The sequence below is a fragment of the Gorilla gorilla genome, chromosome 21 (genome assembly GCF_029281585.2).
Source record: "Gorilla gorilla gorilla isolate KB3781 chromosome 21, NHGRI_mGorGor1-v2.1_pri, whole genome shotgun sequence".
Classification (NCBI taxonomy): Eukaryota; Metazoa; Chordata; class Mammalia; order Primates; family Hominidae; genus Gorilla; species Gorilla gorilla.
The window spans coordinates 26,316,885-26,342,649 of NC_073245.2; the positions used below are offsets into that span (position 1 = coordinate 26,316,885).

Below are 25,765 nucleotides of genomic sequence, written 5' to 3' on the forward strand. Positions count from 1 at the left end.
GTGAAGAGGGGCCTATGGAGACGTAATGACTAAATATAATGGGGTGTCCTGGGTGGGATCCTGGAACAGAAAAAGGCCATTAGGTAAAAACTAAGAAAATATCAATAAAGTATAGACATTAGTTAATAATGTACCAGTATTGGTTCACTAGTTATGACAAATGTACTATACTAATGGCAGATGTTAATACTAGGGGAAACTGAGTATGGTATATGAGAACTCTGTACTATCTTCAGATTTTTTTCTATAAATCTAAAAGTATTCTAAAATAGGACTTCTGGTTTCTGATCCTACACACGAGGAGCTGAAAAGTTACTCCTGTCCTCATGACAAGAAAAAAGTTGAAAAATAAATGAAGATCAACAACTCTTTTTAGATCCAGTGGAGAAGTGAGATCACAGGGCAAACTACTGCCCTCAGACTGCAGAGACAGACAGGTGGACACAGAGAATCATAACTCAGCCTGGCACTGAGGCCTGCTGCTAGAGCCAGTATTGGTAGAAACACTATAAACAGTAATTCCAGAATCTCTGGAGGCTCAAATATAGACTAGTGTGATTGTTAAAATCTCTGAGGAGGGCCAGTCATGAGGAAGGTCTCCACACTTTTGAGAGTTTTACTTCCAGGAGCCCCACCAGGTTCTCACTGTGAAGTTGGATTCTAGTTTTCAAATGATGTGTTCTCACTGTGACATTAGGGATTGAGCAGGGGAAGGAAAAAGTAACCATTTTTAAATATTCCCAGAGCTCTCTGTTCTCCTTCACAAGGCTTGCTCTTAAGAGAAAGTGTTTTACCAGAACCTAACTACCTTAGGTTTTACCAGAGCCTAACCGACCAGGGCTAAGTGAAACACTCAACGCAGGCTCATGAAAAGACTGCAAACTACCCTAGGACTATAGAAGGCTTCCTCTCACCATACCTTACCATCACATCATGGGGCTGCTGTGTAACAGGGATTACAGCTGAAATAACTGTAAGCCTCAGACCCTATTTCAAAAGACTCCAGGAAAGCCCAAAGACAACAATGGAAGACAAAAACAAGGGCACTACAGGAAATTTTAGCCTCTGACACCACATCTACATCAACCAATAAACCTAGCCTATATCTTAGCCAGATAAACATAAAACCTCACACTAAAAATCAATCTACCTCAATTCCTTTTACCCAACATATCGTGTCTAGCTTTCAACAAAATATTACAAGGCAAATTAAAAGGCAAAAACACAGTCTAAAGCTATTCTAAAATGAAAATAGAAAAACTTTAAAAAAATCAGTGCCTCTGCACCCTCCTTCCTTCCACAAAAAAATGTGAGCCAGCAGGACTTAAGAAAGAGGTGGAAGAAACAAAAACACGATGGGAATGAAAGCCCCAGTAGAAGGAACAAGTGCAGAACAAGCACAATAAAAACAGATTAGCACGCAGCACACAGAGCGGAGAAAATAACAACACAAAATAAAATGTGATAAAAGAAATGTGACCCAAAAAGTTTATATCTAACCAAAGGGTCTTTCAAGTGCCACAAATACACATTCTGAAGCAGATAAGAACTCAGATAAAACACATCCAGGTGCATCTTTCAAAAACATACTGAATGACCAAAAATATCCAACCACAAGATAGCACAATGTAAAGATCTCAGAATATAACTTAAAAAAATTGGTAGGTGGGAGAAAATAATTTTATCTCTGTTAGAAGAGCCACTTGGTAATTTATAAAATGGAAACACATCATTTGAAAACTAGTGACCTTAACATTTCAATTTTAAAAATAATCTTAGATTCACATATATTTTAGAGACAATATATCATGTGGTGAAGAAAATTTAATTTGAAGTTCAGCAATCTCTTCAGTTTTCATTTTCTTTCACTTCTGTTCAAGTAAAATTAAATGTAATGTTTACACTTAAAAATAGCATATCTAGAATAAACACAATGTCATAAAGTTATTTCACTCTTTTCCCTATTCTTCGATTTTAATTTCTTTTTTGTCAGTCTACATCTCCATCCTCTTATCTGTGCCTATTCATTTAGATACTTAAAATAATGTTCATTAAATGGTAACATTAATCATATTTATAGAATCATTTTGGGATAATCTGTTCCTTTTTTTCTTATATTTCCTTGTATTATGCAAAATTTTTATAAATGAACATGCATCATTTTTATAGAAACAGAAAAAATGATTATTCTTTTTACAAATTTAATGGAAGAGTTAAATTAACACCATATGTCTTTTTCTTTTAATAACCTAAGATTTGGGGCAACTGGATTTCAAGTCTCAGCTTAGCAAATAGCTGGTTGTATAATCTGGAGCAATGTATAAAAACTTCTCTAGTTCCTAGTTTCATCATCGTGAAAATGAAGAAATTGAACCAAGATGTTTAAGTTTCATTTCAGTTCTGAAATTCTATAACTCAGATGCTGATGATTAAAATCTCCCTACACAGCGTTAGAAGTAACACTTTAGATACCATGGAGATATTTTACCTGTTATCTTGGCTATACTGCTTTTGAGGAAGGTATCTTACTTCCTATGAAATCTTCACAGTATTCTCATTTGAAGTAAGGCTCAGATGTGCAGAAGGAAAATGGGGCCTGATATAATAATGAAACATATTACTTTTTCAAGAGGTTGTAGAACAGAAAAAGGACAGACACAAACAGAAATGCAGTATTCATGAGAAAACCCTTAAAATGGCATCTTTTCCTGTTATACTATTATCCTTACAGCAGGAGTGGGAAATGATGCAAAGATATTTGAGCTCTTATGGGAAAACTGTGTATTAAAGTTAAAAATGATGACTGAGGTCAAATAAATTGGATATTTGTGACAGATATGATAGGCCTAGAGAATGCTGAAGGAGAGCTTAACAACAGCCCTATGGCCTACTTTGTCTCATTATGAAATTTGGTTATGTAGAGTAAAACACAGCAAACAAACAAATGAGGATTACAATAGCATATTTCTTAGGCCTAAGAAAAGCATAATGGCAAGCTTGTTTTGCAATTCGGTGAATAAAATATATTCAAAAGACAAAAGACAAAATTCCTATGGAACCAAAAAAGAGCCCACACAGCCAAAGCAAGACTAAGCCACTAAAAAATGAAATCAATAATTTGAGGCCTACCGATTTCCAATGAAATTTGTCTTTCCCTTCTTCAGTGCTTGTGAAGTCTAAAAACCCAAGTAATTAGCTTTATTTTGGATGTTCAACCAACAAGCCTCTAAATTTTTGGTTGAAAAATAGATCTATATGAAGAATTTTCAAAAGAGTAAGCTAAGACAATTAGTATTTACTTAAATCTTATAAGCTATTTTATAATATAAATTATTTTATAATTATTCGTGAATCCCAGGGTTGGGAATTATGAAAGCGTTGAGTATCATCCATCTAGCAAGTTAGCTAGCTATATGTACATGTATGCATATTAGAAATATAGTCAGCATTCTCTCTGCTGATATTGTAATATTTCTTAATGATCTCAGAGTGAAATTTTCATCTATAAGTTGATTTTTCTCTTTCTGATTCTCAGTGAACTGACACAGCCCAATTTTCTTCTAAGAGTTATCAGGCTCAAATCCTGACTTCAATGTTTATTACATTATAATAAGACAGGTCAGCCAGTCTGCTGCCATCAAGAAGACATGTAATGGAAAAATGTAATGGAAAAGTTTCCTGTTTTTGAAAGCCTTTTCTCTTGGCAAAGTTCACATTTTAGTTGAGCCAGACCCTGTATTAAGTGCAGGTGGTCTTGGAGGCAACAGACAGCATAAGCTATTTTGATAAATGGCATCGCTATTACTTTGGATATAAATAATGGCAGCCCTAAAATATAGAAAAGAAATTAAAATGGGTAATAAAAAGCCTTGCCTATCTTTTATGATTTTTAACAATTGAGCAGCTAAAACTGGGTTATAAATCACTGAAAGGAAATTGAGAACTAATAAAGTTGTGGAGTCTTTACTAATAAAAGGAAAACATTTGACTTCTGTTAACACCTGATAAAAGTGTACTTTGTTGTCATTCCTCATTTACTAGTCATTTTCTTTACTCATGTGATATTTGGCTATCTAACTTTTACCCAATTTTTAAAGATTAGAAGAAAAAATACAACATAGCACTCGAATTGGTCAAATCTGCTATAACCTGTCTTTTGCAAGTAGACCCACCTACATGGTAACTAGCAGCTTTTGAAACATCTGCACCCTAAAGGTTCGTGGCTGTAAATTTAAGCCATTCTAGCTTTTGAGAAATGCAAATAATAAAAACTCATCAAAAGGCTCCATAATTCTCACATCTGACTAGATGGAAGCATTTCTGACTACTCAAAATTAATAGCAGCTCCCAAGGCCTTATAAGAACAGCTGTCACTGAGAAATATACTCACAAACAAATAAGCAATTCTCTTCCAAGTCTGATTTGTTAGAGGCATAAAGCAGCAACTCTTCAGGACAACCTAGCTGGATTATGAAGGGAGTAATGAGCTACCTTTAGACTCCTGATAGGGTAACTTAAGCCCATACCACACGATATTTATGAACATCTCTTCTGAACCTAGACCAGAGTCTGCAACATACTAGACCCTCCTGAAGTATCAGCTGACTGAAGGAACAAGACAGAATTCATTGTTGGTGGTCATTATGAAGCAGCCAGTGATTAAAATCAGAATATATCCCTAACAGAAGCTGCTGTCCTGTTGTCACCAAAAAGCTAAAACTTAGAGTCATCCTAGATATAAAATCAAATTTGGAAACATAGTTAGCACTACACCATCTTTCAGTTATATTTGGTATAAATATTGTAACTTTTCCACATGAAGTCTCATTTTCCCCAAAACCCAGTGTCAGTTTCATTCAGGCATGACCCAGTGAATGTAAAATTGAGGACATTCATATGTGCCACAAACATTTTTTAAAGTGAAAGATACTTCAGATCTGTGAATATTAAATATTTCATTTTTAAGAATAAATATGCAGATGAAGTAACTAAAGTGTATTTTCCATTTCTTACTACGATTTGAATTGTTGCAGAGACAGACATGACAGGAACCTGTCATTGTTATCATCCACGGAGTCTTGCTATGTAACAGATTTTTACAGGGAACAGGCTTTCTTTTCTTTGGTCTCATCTAGAGAATTCTGTGAATTTTCCCTTTTAAAGTGAACATGGCCATGGAGAGGGAGGTTCAGACAAAGAGCATGGGACCGGGAATTAGGAGACATGAACCTTGCCCCATGTCCTAAATCTTGGTGTGACCTTAACAAAACTCTCCATAGGTATTTGATTACTCATTTCTAAAATGAAAACTGGACTATCCAGTCGTTAAGATCCCTCAGGGTGCTGGCATTTCACAATGTGCAAACAGTTCCAAGCTCATTGCTGTGGAAGTTTCCTTGTTTATTGCAGAGGAAAGAGTAATAGAGTCCACATCTTGGTGATCAAAGAGACAATTAACACTTCTTCTCCACTGTCTAGGTTTGAATAATTTTGACAAGAATATTTGTCACTGGAAATCATCTTTTAGATCTGGTGCTTTACACTAATGAAAAATCAACCCACAGCTGAATTCTATCAGACATTCAAAGAAGAAATGGTATCCATCCTATTGAAACTATTCCAAAAGATAGAGAAAGAGGGAATCCACCCTAAAGCATTCTTTAAAACCAGTATCACCCTAATACCAAAACCAGGAAAGAACATAACAACTAAAAAAGAAAACTACAGGCCAATATCCCTGATGAACATAGATGCAAAAATCCTCAACAAAATACTAGCTAACCAAATCCAACAGCATTTCAAAAAGATAATCCACCATGATCAAGTGGGCTTCATACCAGGGATGCAGAGATGGTTTAACACACCCAAGTCAATAAATGTGACACACCACATAAACAGGATTGAAAACAAAAATCCCACGATCATCTCAAGAGATGCAGAAAAGGGATTTGACAAAATCCAGCATCGCTTTATGATTAAAACCCTCAGGAAAATCGGCATAGAAGGGACACACCTTAAGTTAGTAAAAGCCATCTATGACAAACCCACAGCCAACAATATACTGAACAGAGAAAAGGTGAAAGCATTCCCACTGAGAACTGGAGCAGGACAAGGGGGATGCACACTTTCACCAATTCTATTCAGCATAGTACTAGAAGTCCTAGCCAGAGCAATCAGACAAGAGAAAGAAAGAAAGGGCATCCAAATCAGAAACAGGAAGTCAAACTGTCACTGTTCACGATGATATAATTGTATGCCTAGAAAACCCTGAAGACTCATCCAAAAAGCTCCTAGATCTGATAAATGAATTCAGTAAAGTTTCAGGATACAAAATGAATGTATACAAACCACTAGTGCTGCTATATACCAACGGCAACCAAGCGGAGAATCAAATCAAGAAATCGACCCCTTTTACAATAGCTGAAAAAAAAAAAACTTAGAAATGTGTATAGGAAGTGAAAGACCTCTACAGGGAAAACTACAAAACACTGCTGAAAGAAATTATAGATGACACAAACAAATGGAAACACATCCCATGCTCATAAATGGGTAGAATCAATATTGTGAAAATGACCATACTGACAAAAGCAATCTACAAATTCAGTGCAATTCCCATCAAAATACCATCATCATTTTTCACAGAACTAGAAAAGAAAAAAACCCTAAAATTCCTATGGAACCAAAAAAGAGCCCACATAGCCAAAGCAAGACTAAGCAAAAAGAACAAATCTAGAGGTGTCACTTTACCCAACTTTAAACTATACTATAAGGCTACAGTCACCAAAACAGCATGTTACTGGTATAAAAATAGGCACATAGACCAACACAACAGAATAGAGAACCCAGAAATAAACGCAAATACTTACAGCCAACTGATCTTTGACAAAGCAAATAAAAACATAAAGTGGGGACAGGACACCCTATTCAACAAATGGTGCTGGGATAACTGGCAAGCCACAGGTAGAAGAATGAAACTGGATCATCAGCTCTCATCCTATACGCAAATCAACTCAGGATGAATCAAAGACTTAAATAGAAGACCTGAAACCATAAAAATTCTAGAAGATAACATTGGAAAAACTCTTCTAGACATTGGTTTAGGCAAAGCCTTCATGACCAAGAACCCAAAAGCAAATGCAACAACAAAAAAAGATAAATAGATGGGACTTAATTAAACTAAAAAGCTTCTGCACAGCAAAAGAAATAATCAGCAGAATAAACAGCCCATAGAGTGGGAGAAAATCTTTGCAAACTATGTATTTGACAAAGGAATAATATCCAGAATCTATAAGGAACTCAAAGAAATCAGCAAAAAAAAAAAAAAAAAAAAACCCAAATAATCCCATCAAAAAGTGGACTAAGGACATGAATAGACAATTCTCAAAAGAAGATACACAAATGGCCAACAAACATATGAAAAAATGCTCAACATCACTAATTATCAGTTAAATGCAAATCAAACCCACAATGCGATACCACCTTACTCCTGCAAGGATGGCCATAATTTAAAAAATCAAAAAAATAAAAGATGTTGGCATGGATGTGGTAAAAAGGGAACATTTTTACACTTGCTGGTGGGAATGTAAACTAGTAGAACCACTATAGAAAACAGTATGGAGATTCCTTAAAGAACTAAAAGTAGATCTACCATTTGATCCAGCAAGCCTACTACTGGGTATCGACCCAGAGGAAAAGAAGTCATTATATGAAAAAGACACTTGCACACACATGTTTATAGCAGCACAACACTTCAAAATTGCAAAAACATGGAATCAGCCCAAATGCCCATCAACCAAGTGGATAAAGAAAATGTTATATATATATATATATATATAACATATATATGTGTGTGTATGTGTATGCATATATGTGTGTGTATATATATACACACACACATATATATGTATATGTATACATGTACACACACACACACACACACACACACACCATGGAATACTACTCAGCCATAAAAAGAAACAAAATAATGGCATTTGCAGCAACCTGGATGGAATTGGAGACCATTATCCTAAGTGAAGTACCTCAGGAATGAAAAACCAAACATCATATGTTCTCACTCATAAGTGGGAGCTAAACTATGAGGAAACATGATACAATGGACTTCGGGGACTCAGGGGAAAGGGTGGGAGGGGGGATTAGGGACAATAGACTACACATTGGGTACAGTTTACACTGCTCGAGTGATGGGTACACCAAAATCTCAGAAATTGCCACTAACCACTAATGAACTTATCCATGTAACCAAACACACCTGTTTCCCAAACATCTATTGAAATAAAAAAAAAATCATCTAATGTTTCCAAGATAGATGCAAAAAAGGACAGCCAATGTCTTAACCAGTGGTCCAGAGAACATCCTATGGAGGATTTTCTCCCAATTACACACTCCTGAGCCCCAAGTCAGATTTACTGAATAAGAAATTCCTAGTTTGGGGCCTGAGTCTGCATATTTTGGAAAAGCTTCCCAGGTAATTTGGATGCTCATTGCGCCTCCACTCATCCTTGAAAGCAGTGATTTAAATGCTAGTTATCTACCAGTTGAAGAGAATGGTGTGATACAAACCACACAGTGAACTACCTGGGCCTCTGATAATGTACAAGGTCAGGAAGCTGGCTGTATTCTATTTTTGTCTGCATAGCTGTTTGCTATTTAGAAATTCAAGGAGGCTGAGGGCTTGGTGCAACTGAATTTATCTAAGGCTTACTGGGTGCTCTCTGTGGCTGCAGTTGGTAGCATTATAATTTGGGTGGTGAGCAGATTTGCAATTTTTATATTAAACTTGAAATGCTAGTAATAAAACTGTTATCATGCATTTGAATAATAGATGGTCAATAGTTGTCCAAGACAAATACAAGGCCAACAGCCAAATTCTTTTCATTTCTTTCTTTGGTGCTGCTCAGAAAGTAAAGAAGGTGAGAAATGGTTCATCAGCACTAACTGAAAGTCCATCTACAAATTAAATAACCTCTTGCCTAGTCATTTTCTTCCCTCCCACTAGTGTTTACTGGGCACCCAGAGAATGCCAGATGTGAGAGAACAATTGCTCTAACACAGCAATTTTCCATTTTTATGGAAGGCTCTCAAAATATTTTTCTCTCAGCTTTGTGGGGAGAAGGGAACTCCCTAGGGATGTGGCTGATTGAGGCTGATTGTGTTTGAAACTTGGGGACTCTAATGACTCACTGCGATAACTTAGTTACGATGAAGACAAGCAACATGAACTGTTCCATGTAGCTTATACTCTCATGATGCACAGGCATCCCCTAGCACTTGTTTTGATTGTACATTTTAATACATGAAATGTCTCATTTTCAAAATTCATTCTGTTGCCTCTAAGTGCAGCAGCACAAACTGGCTTCAGAATCATTTAGCCAAGAATATCATCAAAAGACCCTCAATGATTGATTCCAGTACTTCATCTGTTTCACAGTGAGATTTACATCCTTGAAAAGTAAGGTTCCTGACTTAGTCCGTTCGGGCTGCTATAACAAAATACCTTAGACTGGGTAATTTATAAACAACAGAAATTTACTGCTCACAGTTCTGGAGGCTGTGAAGTCCAAGATCAGGGTGTAAGCAGATTCAGTACCTGCTGAGGTCTTGTTCTCCACAGATGGCCCCTTCTGTGTTCTCACATGGCAGGAGGTGGGGGCAAGCTCCCTCAGGTACTAATCCCATTTATGAGGGTCTCATGACCTAGTCACCTCCCAAAGGCCCCATCTCTTAATACCAACAAATTGTAGGTTAAATTTCAACACAATTTAGGAGGAACACAAACATTCAGTCCACAGCAGTGCTCATTAGGCTCTAGCATTTGAAAAGAAGGACTCCTTGTTAAATGTATGAAAATAAAGTCTTTTTAAAAAAATCAGACACGAGTTGGCATCTGTGAATCTCCTGGAAGCAGTAACTCTCCTGATGACCTCTGACCTTCCAGCCTCATGTCATCCAACTTTATTAAAATACCAGACCAGTCATCCAAAAAGCTAGGGGGATACTAGCTCTTCACTACTCATGCTAATGGATGAAAAAGAGATGTGGTTTTAAAAGTTTTTTTCTCTTCAGCTTGAGGAGCTATGTTTCTGTTTTGCTGGACTCTTGGATTGTGACCTGGATCTATAGGTAAGCTTCATGAACACCAGACAGAAACAGTAACTCTATCTCCTTCTCATAGAAACAAAAAGAGAACACTTCATGTGGGCTTTGTTTCTGACAATGTAACTTGATTGATATTTAAAAGCCTTACACTGATTTTAATAGAGTCAAAAATACATAGTTTTCATACAGAAAAAGCACTACAGAAATTATTTGCATGATAAAATTTCAAAGATCTGCTCTCTGGAAGATGCTGCATAATACTTCATAGTTGCTTTCAATAACACATTGTATCTGAGGCTCTCACAATCTTCTACAAACTAGCTGTGGCATTATCACTTTACAGATGTGAACTGGAAAACACAGGTTTAATTTGATTAAGATTCCATACAAGGTCAATGAAGGGGAACAGAAAATGAATGCCAGAAGGAGCTATTATCTTGCATAATACATGTCAATAGATGAAGAGGACAAATTAATTCAAAACAAAAGAGGAAACCCATTTGAAATCCAGAAGGAACTGCTAAGATTAAAGAAAATGAATAAATAAAAATAAAACAACAATTTAAAAAACCCTGAGTAATGCAGCACCTCCAGTGAAGAACTCAGCCTACTCATACAGTGAATCTGAAAACAGAATGGCAATAATGTTTGTATATGATTGAAGATCACATGCAGCAAATCTGTCCTTCTTCAGTATTACAAAGTACAAAAAATTTAGGTTTTTTTATTCATATAATCTGTCATCATACAATTAAAACAAGGACTAAATTTTTCTTTGGTTTTTGCTTTTCCCCTGCTCTCAACCCCAACTTCCCTGAATTTTATGGAACCCAGTGTCTTCTTGTCTGCTCAATTCCTAAGTTCTGTTTGTATTAACCTTAGGTTACTTCTATTTTATTCAGAGACTTATCTTATATCTAATAATCAACAACTCCTTACCGCTTTAATTGGCTCACCACCCAAATGTATGTAAAGTATTCCTGAGGGGTCTTCAGTTGACAAGCACATCATTCTCCTTAAGGAGACATTATAGTAAATAATTAACCAAATGAATGTGAGTGAACAGGGGGATTAGAAGGCTTAGCTGAATGATGGTTAAGGAATTCTTAAACTTTCTCTCTACGGTGATGGCTTTCAGGACTCTCAGTCTACCTAACTTAGTGCATTCTTTACTGATCTTGGCTTTTCAGAAAGTCTTTAAGAACATTTAAGCAATTATCAAATTTCTTCACAAAGAAAGTCTAACACATGAACCAGAAGACATATAGATATGTTCAAGAATGTTTACAGAGAAGTAGTCACAATAGCAATAACTGGGAAACTACCCAAATATTCATCAACAGGATTCTGGAAACCTGATAAGGTGACATGCCAAGTTTGTTATGAGACAACGTTGCTCATGCTTATGGTAAAAATGACACCCCCGACTCCCTGCCTCAGTAAGTTGCATCTGGACAGGCAGAAATGACAGCTGTCTGGTGGGAAGCCATAGCTTTAGGATTCTCTGAGTGAGATGACTGGTAACTCAGCAGCCTGTTGGGACTCTAGAAAGTCTGCCTATGGAGTTGTTATAAGAGACACTGGCTCCCTTCTGGCACGGGATTCTAGGCCAGAGTGGTTCTCACACATGCCCATGTGGGGCTCAACTCTGTATGTTAGCTATCACCTGGAGAAGTGAGGCAAGAACAGCTCTCAGACAGCCGAGTGGACTGCTCCAGAGACTGCTTGGGGGGCTTCTCCAAGCCCTTGTGTCCTGCTGGCAAGCAGTGATTCTTGTCCTGTGTCCTTCCCAGGGAAACTGACGCTGAGCACGGACTATGGGAGTTGCGAGTCTGAATGCATAGCTGGACCCAGGAGGACTTCCTGGTGAGTGTTGCAAATCATTCCTACTGAGGGTTAGATTAAGAAGAACTTTCACATTCCATGTATATGTTGTTGAATAATGTCAATCTTTTATAATGAACATGTAATTTATTATTGGGGAAAAAAGATTACCAAAAGAAAACAAATCTCCATCAAGAGACCTGTCACACCAAACTGTTAAAAGTATATCCCCCAGGAGACCACGGCTAAACTCCAGATGAAATGTGAATGGGCAGGATATCATTTTAGACAAAGTTCCAAAAGACTATAGGCTAACTAAAACTAAAGTGTTAAGGTGACAGAAGAGTCTATCTTGGCAAGCATATTCCTAATTCTGTATATTTTGAATTCCAGCGTGCTTTTCGATATTTCTTAGCTTGATTAAAATTTTGGAGCCTTGGCCGGGCGCGGTGGCTCACGCCTGTAATCCCAGCACTTCGGGAGGCCGAGGCGGGCGGATCACGAGGTCGGGAGATCGAGACCATCCTGGCTAACATGGTGAAACCCCGTCTCCACTAAAAATACAAAAAATTAGCCGGGCGTCGTGGCCGGCGCCTGTAGTCCCAGCTACTCGGGAGGCTGAGGCAGGAGAATGGCGTGAACCTGGGAGGCGGAGCTTGCAGTGAGCTGAGATTGCGCCACTGCACTCCAGCCTGGGCGACAGAGCCAGACTCCGTCTCAAAAAAAAAAAAAAAAAAAAAAAAAAAAAAATTTGGAGCCTTGTATGGCTAGGTAAATTTAATATGTGTCATTTAAAAATATACTATCATCAAACATTTTGTTACCCTTGCAATTAAGAGAGCCAGAATAGTCTTCTACTTCCACAGAAATAATGAGCCCAATCTGGTGAAGGAGCGAAGTAAATAAAATATGTTCCCACTTGGCTATAAAATAGTCACCCATGAGAGGAAATTTTCAGGATCCTTTTGTATCAACCCTTTGGCTTTCCTGAAAGAGTTAGGTCTTTAGCAAATCAAGTGATTTCTAGGATGTTGTCAGGCCAAACAGTCCACTTGGAGGAGCAGATTAGCATTATTTACAGAGATGGTAATAATATAAGCACTAATGAGAGCAATAATAATTGACAAATACCTAATAAACATTGATCTCAAGTCTCAACAAATACTTAGCAAGTATGACTACGTGAAGCTGAGCTACATAAGAGAAAAAAGAACTTTACAGGAAAAGAGACAGCTGATATTCAATTTAATTTTAAGCTTTATCTTAAAAATGTTAAATGGACAATGCTGTCGTGAGTGAAATAAGATTTAGATCTAGAATGACAGGCTACTGTGTTTTTAGAAATAATTCTTTTTTCCCATTTTTATATTATTGTTGGTTTAGAAACAGAAATTAGAGTGCAATGGCCTGGGACTGGCTTCTGCTCATCAATTGTTTGATACAAGGCAAATTATTTACCTCTCCCACTCTTCAGTATCTGTCTTTGTAAAACAAGGAGGGTAACAGCCCCCACACTTCCCAGTGATGTCCGAGAACCACATGAGATGCACAGCACGGCACCTGGCCCACGGTCAGCACCCTGTAAGTGTTGGAGTGGTGGCTATGGACACAAACAACGGCATGGCACACCTTGGGGTCTGTACCTTTCAACATGTGGTGTTTGTTTTAGGAGCTTACTACAAGGTTTCAAATCACCACTCCCATAGTCTGTTTTCCTTCAAATACATGCACGCATGTGTTTGTGGGTTCTCCTTTATATATAACATTCTTTTGTCCTTATGTGAGAGTAATTATAAGCCACAAAATTAAACACAACATGGAGAACCAATTTCCATTCTTAGCTAACATTGAGATCCTGAGCCTGTCTTCAGGAAAAGAGGCTTCTGTGAGCAGAAGTCGCCTATGAATAGAAATGGTCTGAAGATTGAAACTTAGCTAGAAATTGAAGCAGAAATAAAAGCACTTTACTTAGCGTAAAAGAAATAAAAAAATTTTTCTTAATTATTCCTGATCCAAACAATAACTTGTATTTCTAAGAGAAGCTTCATAATATCTTTCTCCTTTAAACTTTAGGCTTATATCCTTCATCTCTCTTGATAGTTCCAATTGGGTGTTTAAAAGTATCCTCAAATTAATGTCTAAAAAGAATTCTGGATTTGAGCTCTCTAGCAACCCAACAATCCATACTCGGTATGGCCATTAAAATGACCTTTTAAGTGTATAAATAAAACCACTTTGTTACCAGGCTTAATACTGTCCAGTGGCTTCCCATGCACTAGGAATACAGTTTAAGGCTCCACATGATAGAGTCCCTTCCTACCTCTTTGCCCACATTCCTCTACCATCCTCACCACTTTTCCAGGCCTTTTTGTTCTTGGAACAAACCAAACTTGGTTCTACTGCAGGGCATTTGCACTTGCTCTTCCCGTGAGTTACAATGTACTAACCTCCAGATTTTCATGGCTGGCTCTTTTTCAACATTCAGATCTCAGCACAAATTCCACTCTTTCAGAAAGGTGTGCCTGGCCTGCCCCACCTAAAGTAGTCCACTACCCAGCTCTCATGCCACACTATCACAAGGCCTGGTTTTATTCACTTTACACAAGCTGAAATTGCCTTATTTATTTGTTCACTGTTTATTCTCTCTACTTCATGAGAAGAGGGAATGCAGCTGTCTTGTTCACAATGTGTTCACCATGCAGAGTTGCTCAATACAGATGAGTGAATTAATGAATGACACCAACTTGATTTTCTTCATCTGAAGGTTTTTTAAAACATGTTTGTAATACACCCTTTTTCCTCTGGAAAATACTCTCACGTATGTGATAATCTGTGTTCATTCATTTTGCCTGGTACCAAGTAACTTCTTCGACTCACTGGTTCATGTCATTCTTAACCTTGGGTAGGTTTTCTTCTATTATATCTTTAAAGATTGTTTCTGTTATGTTCATTCTGGAGTTTTCTTTAAAAACACAGATTAGAGTTGTATACTGGTGCTCTGAAAACTCTTTTAAATATCTCTCAGCTAATGTATCAACTAGAATGCCACCTTGTCAGAGAGCCCAACCCTGAAACAACCTTGTACTAAAGTGTGCCCAACACCTTCTGCCCCACCATTCTTTATTGCTATTTTTCATATAAGGCATGTAACTCACTTTAAATGGTAACTGCAACACTGCATGCTTACTCTTAAAGTGCTAGCTATTATTTTCTCCTTGTTTACTGTCTGCCCCATATTTAAGATATATAGAAGAAGAAATTTTTGTTCTTGTCTGTCACAGTATTACTGGAATCCAGAAAAATGTGCCTACACAGAATGGGTTGAAGTAATCAAAGAATCAATATAAAATAAATACATCCTGGAATGAATGTGTGTGTGTGTATATAAAGTCTGAGTGCTTTTATTACATGGAAAGTGCTTTTGCTAGGTATTGCTTTGGGAATTCAGTGAGTTTAATTAAATATGCAAAATCCATCCGTTATTAAAATACTGATGTAGTAACTTAAAACCAAGTGGTTAATGAGCTGCAAAGCTCACTTTAAAAACAAGCTGCTCTGTACATTTCATATGTACACAATACTTCTTTTAATTGTCAATATTGATTTCAGCCACGAAAATTAAACTGCAGAAACAAACTTAATAACTTGATTTTGATGTTATTACTGTTACAAGAAGCCTCTTGGGAACAAATTCCCACTTGAAGTTTCCTAAATTTTTAATAAAAGACTAGAGAGTGTGACAGCTTAGTAACAGAATTTCAGAGACAGCTTAAGATATGGTTTGGATGTGTGTTCCCTCCAAATCTCATGTTGAAATATGGTCCCCAATGTTGGAGGTGGGGCCTAGTAGGAGGTGTTGGATCTTGAGGGCAGATTCCTCACAAACAGCTTGATGGTATCCCATGGTAATGAGTACCTTGAGATCTGATTGTGAAAAAGAGTCTAGGACCCCCTCCTTTCTCTCTTGCTCCCTGTCTCCCCATGTGACACACTGGCTCCCCTTCATATTCCACCATGATTGGAAGCTTCCTGAGGCCCTCACCAGAAGTGCTTCATGTAGAGCCTGTAGAACTGTAAGTCAAATAAACCTCTTTTCTTCATAAATTACCCAGTCTCTGGTAATCCTTTATAGCAATGCAAACAAACTAACACAGCTTAATTCTACCTGAGCTCAAGATTCTTCTACACACCAGGGAACTATTTTATTTACAAAAAGCTATTTCTCTTTGTATTTTATATCAGATTTTAAAAAGGGTGGAAGCCATGAGAATGTTAAGGAAACATTATTTAATGTGAACCAAATTAGTGAACCAAATTTCTAACTATTTTTTAGAATGTCATAAAAATAGTGCTCAAAACCAGTATTTGGTGAAAGCAGGCTAGTTAGACAATGACTGTTGATTGATCTGCAGTCAGTTCAACACAAAATTCCCAGAAAGCTGGACCTAGATAATGCTTCCTTTAGTAGAAGTAAAATCATCATCATCATCATCATTACTTGGAAAACACACATTCCTTCTAGGAATACTTTGCTTAAAATTACTTGAGAAACCTGTGTTTGTTCAAAAAGGAAAAGACGACTAATGTATTAATACCCTCTGGATATTTGATCTGATGCATGAAATGCTTTCTGGTCTCTAGATAACTCTGCATTTTCTATCTACCTTTCCCTCTACGTTCAATGGCAAAATAACTGTTATGACTTGAATTGTCATTAAGTATAAGACTAAGCATGAATGTAGTCTTCCTTTTTTAAAGAAAAAAGTGTAAATCTATATGAAGAAGTTATTTTAATTTTAATAGGTCTCATAATTGAGAAGTTATAAATTGATTAAAATATGTATTTAAAATTTACCATAAAATTTATGAGAAGGATGGAGTTCACTTACTGTCATTGTAATATCACTTTCAAAATCTTCTGTTAAGAAAATGTTTAAATTGTGTAGAACAGAAATGGAACAAAGAAGAAAAATTTTAAAGTTATCTTTGATAAATGGGTTACTGAAGTAAGACTTAGTGACACTAATAAGCTAGTATCTGAAAGAGAGAGACAGAGAGAGAGATAACATTGCTAATGCAATCAGCTCATTTACTTTATAAAATGAATGCTCTTAATTGGAGATAATAATTTCATAACTTACCTCTGCATACTTTAACTTCAATGTTTTATGCATTTCTCGAAAACGACTGTAACGCCTGAATACAGTCCATGTCTCATCTAGGACAGTAATCTATTAACCAGGAAAACCAAAATGAATAAGTATTAAGAAGCAAAAGTCACTAAAATTTTTCAAAAGAATTTAAAAATTAAATTAACAAGTGATTAGCATGTAAAATTTCTCTAGAACTGAAAACATTAATCTAGCTGCATAAATACAACTCAGAAATAATAAATGTACTTTACTTAAACATGCAGCTTTGGCTCTCAGATCTTGTTATACGCAGCTTGTCTATGTAAAGTGAAGGGCAGATGGTCATCTCTTAATTAGTTATAAAAAGTGTCCCTTTTTATAGAAACACTTTTAAAGAAGAGGAGGTGGAAGAGGAAAAAAATCTCACTGCATCTCAGTCATTGTTAGTATAATAACACAACAGTATATTTTGCTTTTTTTCAGAGGGAGAATAATCAATTCAGCCTTTAATAGGCTAGCTGGAGTGGAAACTCTGTTGCACATCAGCTCACATATGAAAGGTCACAGTGACAAGAAGAGGCAGGTAGACCACATCAGCCTTTACAATCACACCTAAAGCACAGGCCAATGAATCTCCAATTCCCTTCTCCACTTCCCACCTTTCTTCTGCGCTCCAGACCCACATACCCAACTTGGCACATCTTTCTTTCCATGTCACCCAGGAACCTCCAATTCAGTTTGTCCAAAACCATACTCAACATATTCCCTCCAGTCCCAGCTCTGGTGTTCTCCATTTCAAAGCATTCTACCACCACCTACCAAGCAATGCCAGTCAGAGATGCTGAAGTCATCCCTGACCTCCCTTCTCTTCCTATCCCTGCATTCAAGCAAGTGCTAAGTCTTGCTCCTTTTGCCTTCTAAACATTTCTTAGAACTTTATCCTTCCATCCTTTGCCATCAGTACCATTTGACTTTAGGCCTTTGGGTCTCCTGTGGACTCTGCAAGAGCATCTCCCAACTGTCCACTCCCCATCTGCCCTCTCCAATCCCTTTCTGCATGACTGAAAACAGATCTTTTAGAACTCAAATCTAACCATTTGATTTGGGAGGTGACCCTCCTTAAGTGGAGCTTCATGCTGCTCATAGAAAAAGATCTACATTTTTAACCTGCCCACAGCAGCCTGTCTGCAGGCCTCTCCTGCTAGATGTCTTCACTCCTGCTGCACCCCTGAATGCACATATTCTCTGCCTCCTCAGGGCCTTTGCACGGGCCATGCTCCTTTATGGGAACTTAACTTGCACATAAGGGAAATGCTCTTCTCAAGCACAATAATTCAGCCTGATTCTCCCGCATGTAAATCACAGGGCCATCAGTAGAAAGTAGTAACAAGAAAGAGAGAAGACACAGGTGGGCAGCTTTGTAAGGAGGAGTGAGTCTGAGTTCCAGCCATTCTTTGATTCACTCACTTCCCAAAAGTGGCAAATGAGATGATCTAGGGTGTATGAGGATGTACATTTTTAAATTTTTCATCATTCTGGTTCTGTACTCATTTTTTACAATAACTTTTCAACTGTGACAGGTTTCTTATGAGTTTCCTTGAAAAAGACATTTCCATAAGAAAACAAAAGTGAATGTATTTACAGAAAATCATTACAAACAAGAGTGCAGGTGCTCTGCAGCTGCAGTAAGCATTTAAAGCTGGCAAGCACGTCACTTGAGCTTGGGAAACCCTGCTCCTGGCTGTGAGCTGGTTGGCCTTCCTCTCTGGCTTGCTCTTCCTCAGCAGACCCCACTGAGGCACTGAGAGCAAGGCCAGCACAATCAGTGAGGATGTGGGGGCTTCCTCTGGCTCACAGCCCAACAATCCACAGTCTTGGCTGGACACAAACCAGGTGGCAAAGACAAAACTGGAGCACAAGTGGGCCCTGCTGCCTTCCAACAGGGCATGCTGCTGCCTGCTTGTGCAGAAAAGCCCAGGAAGTTAATGGAACCACTTCATGACCTGTGAGTAGTAAGATGCAGGATGTTTCACAGGTGAGACTATACTATACTGGGACTCGAGATTCCTCAGAAAGCCACCTCCAGAAGCCTAGGTTTCTCACATTCCTCAGACTCTGATGTTCCTGGCTCTCCTTCCTTCTCCTGAAATGCTTCCACTGCACTTCTTGGACTCACGGGCAATCATCAGCAAAATCCCCCAGGACCTCAGCCTCTTCTGGAACATCCCTTTCATCTTTGCTGTAACTGAAACCCGGCTCTCCCATGAGGAAGCACTTCCGTGGCAATGTTCTCCAGCCGGGACTGTCTTCTCCCCCCACACTCTTCATCCTACCGTACTGGGATGGCGGTCGATACACTTGTTCTTCACACCAACTTCCAAATAACTGCTCCTGTACCCTTTCTGAACTCTCTACTCTGTGAGCATAGCGCTTTCAGATCCTGCCGCTCTACCCTCCTCCTTGCAGGCAGCCATTCACCCTGGATGCTTCCCCAATTCCTTGAAGGTTTAGAGTCTGCTCACTGTCATCTGCTTCAGCCCTACTGATCTCCTGCATGATTCTTGGTAATTTCATTAATCACCCAGATGATCCCTCCAACACCCTGACCTCTAATGCCCTTTTACCTCTGCCCTGGTTTCTTCCTCACTCAACTTGAAAACCATGAGAAATCCTCATAAGCACAAAACCTCAAATCTGTCCCACTCTTGAAATTCTCTGGACAAAAATAAATCACAACTCTTGTTAAAACCAACTGTCTGCTCACTCCCTGCCTGCACCTGCCCAGCAGAATGGGGCTGAGGAATAACACACCACCAAACAGATTGATCTCATTTTAAAGTCACAATTGCCACCATCAAGTCTGCCTCTGATGACACCCACCAATCATGCCACATTTTCCAATTCTGTGCACTCTTCCATTCTCTTACAAAATGATTACTCCTCTTCGTCCTCAAGTCTTTACCACCTCTCTCCATCCTCTCAGCTGACAACCTTAAGTCCTTAAAACAAAATTCCAGGGAATAATGGGAAGAAATTGATGACATCAAAAATTTTTCAGGAATTTTGTTTTAATGGAAAGGACAGAAATGCAGTGGTAGACGGAAGGGAAAGGCAAGTCGAAATGGGAGTTTAAGATGAGAGAAATAATGGTGCGTTTAAATGCTCATGGAGTAATATGACAGAAAGGAGCCTGTGTTGGTGCAGGAGAGGAGAAAATTGTTAATTGCGGTGTCTTTCAGAAATCTACTCACCATTCCACCCAGACTACTCTTACCAAGGTTAGCAATGGCTTCTGTATTGCTAAATCCACTGGTCAATTTTTGGTTTTGATCGTACTCGGTCTATGGGAAGGATCTGACGTAGCTGTCTGATAGCATTCTCCTCCTTCAAACATCTTTTTCATTTATTTCAGCTTCCACTGCTACACTTTTATCTTAGTTTTCTTTTCATCTGGGATTTCTCATCTCCCTGACCTCTAAACATCAGAGTCCTCCAGGGCTCAATCTTGAACATGTTTTATTTTCTACCTGCACTCACTGCTTTGGTGACCTCATCCCATCTCACAACATAAATTTACATGTGGATGACTCCCTGGATGCCTGTACCTCTCTCCTGAACCCAGACTCGTATATCCTACTGCCTACTTGACAAGTTGGCCTACTCAGATGTCTAATATGCATCTCACACTTATCATGGCTGCACTTACCAAAATTAATCTCATTCAAACCTGCTCCCCTTCCCCATCTCAGTAAATGACAATGCTATTCTTCTCCCTGTTCCATGCAAAAACTCTGGCATCATCCTTGATGTTTGTCTTTCTCATTCACATCTCACATCCAGTCAGTCAGTGAATCCCTTCTTGCCAAGCTTCCAAAATAGAATGAGAAAATGACCATTTCTCACTATCTCCACTGTTCATATGTTGGTCACCATCTTCTCTTGCCTGGATTATTTTTAACAGCCTCCTAGTTGGTCTCCTTGCTTATAGTCTTGCCTCCTTCCTTCATTTTTTTCTCAACACAGGAGCCTAAGTGATCTTGTTAAACATTAAGTGTGATGGGGCCATTTCTTTGCTCATATGAAGCGTCCTCATAACATGTCCCATCTCACTCAGGGTATGAGTTTGAGTTCTTCCAGTGATCTACAAGGATTTCTACAATCTGTCTCCTCCCTGGTTCTTCCACAACCACTTTCTTCCTTGCTCATCTAGGGTATACCCAAGATGCTACACAGCAAGTATGGCCTTAGAGACTTTGCATATGCTTTTCCTCTTTCTGGAATGTTCATTTCCCACATTTTCACATGACTAGCTCCCTCATTTCCTTCAAGTCTTTGCTCAAAAGTCGCTTTCTTAGTGATGTCCCTGTTGGATATCCTATCTAAAATTGCATCCTCTTTCCCATTCAATACTGCTTACTCTTCTTCCCTAAATTATTTTTCTCCTTAGCACTTCTGATTACCTAACATGGTCTGGATTTACTAATCTATCTTGTTTCTTGTCTCTCTTCCCCACTAGAATGTAAGCTCTAAGGAGAGCTAAGATTTTTACCTGTTGGTCACTGCACCTTAGAACAGAACTTGACACATCACAGGCATTCTGAAGAGTTGGAAAGGGGAGCCCCCAGACGGACTTGTCTTAAATATACTCTGCCTCGTAGTAACAATGAATCAGCAATGGCTTTTTTAAATCTCTCTGTGCAGGCCTCAAACAAAATCAGGATAAAGGAACTGGACACTCAGCTTGTGGGGCTTTAGCCTATGGTGTTTTCCTCTTTGTTGCTTTCACAGCTAATTAATGTTGCACCATTTTTTGAAATCTCCAAATAGTGAAATGGTACTTCGAACCTGCCTCACAATTTTGGGTATCATTCTTCTTTCCCACAGTGGCCCCAGAAGAGTGTTCTTATAAGTGATACCAACTTCTCTAATGAACTGCATACACCAAATGCTGGGGAGAACATGATGATATAGCTAAGTGATTTCCTAGTCAATAGATATAAAAGGCATTTGGGCACAAGATGACAAGACAGCAAGAAGAAGATAAAATCCCCGTCTAAGAATGTTCCCCCAAAAGCATCCAATACACCCCCTTCTGCCTTAATACCACCCTCCACCCTTAAGTGCTTATGATAGAAGGTGGGGTGCTACCATTGTGTGTGTGTGGAGTGGGAGGAGACAGGAAGACGGCCCAATGTGGAAAGAACTTAGCCTGCCCAAAGCTACCTTTTCTATGCACAGTTAAATCCACACTTAACATCGGCAATAGGTTCCTGGAAACTAACTTTAGGCAAAACAACATACAGCCAAACCACATTTTCTCATCAACGCTGTAAAAAAATGATGTTGAATGAAATGATGTCATTTGAGGACCTGCTATAGTTGGTTTGCTTAAAGTTGCAGTTTCCAAGAACCTAACAATGATGTTATAAACTTACTGTATTCCTCTGAATTGAGCTTAATGAGGTCAGTAAAGGTATCAGAGGAATCTTTTTGTGACTCTTCTGGTGACTCCAGGAATCCTACCATTAATGACAGAGAGGGGACTCTCTGGAACCTTTAACCCTGTGTATATAATAAGGTCTCAAAAATGATGAACAATGAAAATCATTACTGGCATATTCTGGGTAGTGATTTTTGCATCTTACCTTACTTGATATTTTAATAAACTCACATACAGACCTCAATGACTTCTGCCCTCGACATTTCAGTTTACTGTCTAAACCAGTGGTTAGCAGCATCAGCTGCACTGGGGCACTTGTTAGAAATGCATGTTCTGAGGTCTCACCCACAGCGCCTTCATCAGAAACTCTGGGCTGGGGCCCAGCAGTCTGTTCTGACCAACCCTCCAGGGGACTGTGATGCAGGTTAAGGTCTGAGCAGCCTGGCTATAAACCACTGGTCATGTTGTCACTTCAAAATCAGATGTCTCACTACCCTCCCAGGCCAAAGCCCTTAGTGCAGCATTTAGGGACTTTCCTAGGCAATCCCAGCTCTCAGTGAACTAAAAATCTCACACCCCAGACAACGTGTGAATAAAGAAATATGGCATATTCGTAGGTCTTCTGAAGGGTCTTCTGAACGGCCTCCTCAACCACACACCCCTTTCTGTACCTGGAGAGTTCCTGCTCAGCCCCCAGGGTAGTGTCCAAACCATGATTTTTCCTTGGGCAGCAGCCCCGTTCCCACTCCTTTCTCCCTGGAAGAATCATTTATTCCATCCCCTCCATGATCCCTTAGCATTTGGTTCACACCATGATTAGAACACACAGCACACGATATTAATTACATAATTAATGTTGCACTAATTGATTTATGTAACTAATACTAATTATATATCTCTCTACTTAGGAGATTTTAAGCCTTCTAAGGGTATAAGCTATTTGTCTTTGGTAGTAACTGGGGTGGGGTGGAGTGGGTGGACTCTCATTGCAGAGATACACATTTACTGAGCTCCTACCACGTGCCTGGTACCATATTAGATGCCAGTAGTTTTCTGAGAGACATACTTGATATTATTTTACTTTTCAAATTAGGCAAGAGTTCAGGCTTGACCTCAATTGGTAAAACAGGAAGCATGGCCTACTGGAGTCTTGGTTGCTGTTATTCTGTTCTGGTGGTTTCGTTAAGGTTCACATGAATCAAAGATTATTGAATTAGTTACAATAGTATGACTGTAAAAAAAACTGCAGAGAATATGGTGCATTCTCAATATATTTGTAACACGAGTTCATAGTAAGGCATGAGAGATTTAAAAATTCTTCACTCTTGAGATTTTCACCTGAATTCAGGCTAAATATGGGGATTAGCAAGGCTCAAGCTTCCCACTTTATATAACACATTTGAATATCCCCTTGTCTATCAACATGCAAACAAGATGAAGATGATGAGTATCACCTGCAATCACATCAGAAATGGTAGACAAGGCAACTGCATGGATGATCACGGCACAGAAAAAGCGTTAAATCCTTTCCCTTGAATGGAAAGACTCCATGCCTAGAGCTGAGGATCTGCTCATGGGAAGCTTGAGAAAAAATAGACAGAAAGGCAAAATTAAGAGACAAAATTAAAGCCCTTTTCTGTCCCAAATTAAAATTGGGCATGAAATGGGGTGCTGATGCAGAGGGGAGGAACAGAAGATCAGCACAACAAATAAGTCAGACCAAAACACTTAATTATTTTATTTAATGTTGAGAATGCAAGATATCATTACTGCATATATTTGAGGAGCAAATTCATTACTTCTCTCCCTCTGAGTGGTTTCACTGATACAAATCCTTCTTTCCTGGGCCATAAAATGACCAAGTGCAACTTAAACACCATAAACATGTCCTCAAGATGGACTGCATTTACTTATAAAAAATTCTCAATTGAGTGCTTCCCACAAATTTATGTTATATACTTATTTTGCTGGTTTAAGGATTGCCAGTGTTAAGATCTGTCATCAGTAGATATTTGGTTATGTATATCTAGCAGTGTAAAGAGGAGAATCAACAGTTTTTCATTCAAGGAATCATACTCCAACCAGCTGCCTTTCACAGTTACTTGTAGAGTCCTCTTCAGTAATATTTTTTAAAGCAACATATGGGGGAGCTACCTGAAGCATATTTTTAAACAATCTTTGTAATTAGTAACTGTTTAGAAGAAATAGTCTAATAGCAACCTAATATATACTAAAAAAAGTTTTGTCTGATTTTTGCAAAATAAAGCTTGGGCAGTGACATAACTATGAACATGTTTGAGCAAACAAGAAATATATTCCTAATGAACATGCCTGTATATAATAATAACAAGCATTAATGGATAAGGTTTAATTAAAATCTCCTTACATACTATAGAAAATGAAAATTAATTTATACTCTCCCAGCTGGTGGGCCTCACAGAGGAAGAGACAAGATGCTCCATGGAGTATGGAAAGAAACTATTGGTACTTCTATTTTTTTTTTTTTAAATCTTATTCTTTCTAGATCTCTACTTCTGAAAGTGTATCCTAATAAATACTATGTATAGTTAGTAAATGTTACACTATCTATACAGATAAAAATCAATATAGTGGGTGTTCCTGCTCAATAACTTTTCCAGCGACAGCTATGTGTGATTTGAAAAGTTTAGGCTCTGTGACTCTAAGCTGTGGCTGGTAAGAGATGCATGCAGGAAGACCTCAAGGTTTCCAAGAGAGCAGGGTCTAATTCATTAACTAATTCTACTGAAAGTCTTATGCAGCAACATAACTATGAGTGTGTCTGAGAAAACATGAAATATATTCCAAATGTATGAATCTGTATAGTAACAAGCATTAGTATATTAGATTTAATTAAAATCTCTTAGACAACTGTTGCAAATGGTACTAAGCCAGAAGTAGTAAAAGAAGCCAACACCCCATTAATCACATCAATATCCCAGAGAGATCACAGGCTGCCATCTGATTGCTCCTCGATGTGATCTGCCTCTGCCATCCCCAAATCTTTCTGAGGACAGACAGTGCCGGTGCTTTCTGATTTCTGTAGGCATGCACACCCCATAGGTGCTGACTCTGCCTGGCTGTCTTCACTGTGACCTCTTCGTGGTCTCCTAGCTTACCTCCTTTCTCTCGGATCAATTACAGAGGCTGGACTCCAGGTTAGTCCTCCTGACACTGGGAGACCAGCACCTCAAATTCCCTGACTCTCTAAGCCTTCTTGTGGGGCCCATCAGAA

General features: G+C 38.5%; 1 protein-coding gene across 4 annotated transcripts in view; it reads right to left on the reverse strand.

The window, feature by feature from the left end:
* KIF16B (kinesin family member 16B) overlaps positions 1-25,765 on the reverse strand; it is a 302,297-nt gene that overhangs the window by 49,436 nt on the left and 227,096 nt on the right. For all 4 annotated transcript variants that reach the window (XM_055373559.2, XM_019017553.4, XM_019017552.3 and 1 more), the window contains one exon: positions 17,082-17,171. In XM_055373559.2, the coding sequence (XP_055229534.2) occupies positions 17,082-17,171 (90 nt within the window). The remainder of the gene's footprint in view (positions 1-17,081; positions 17,172-25,765) is intronic.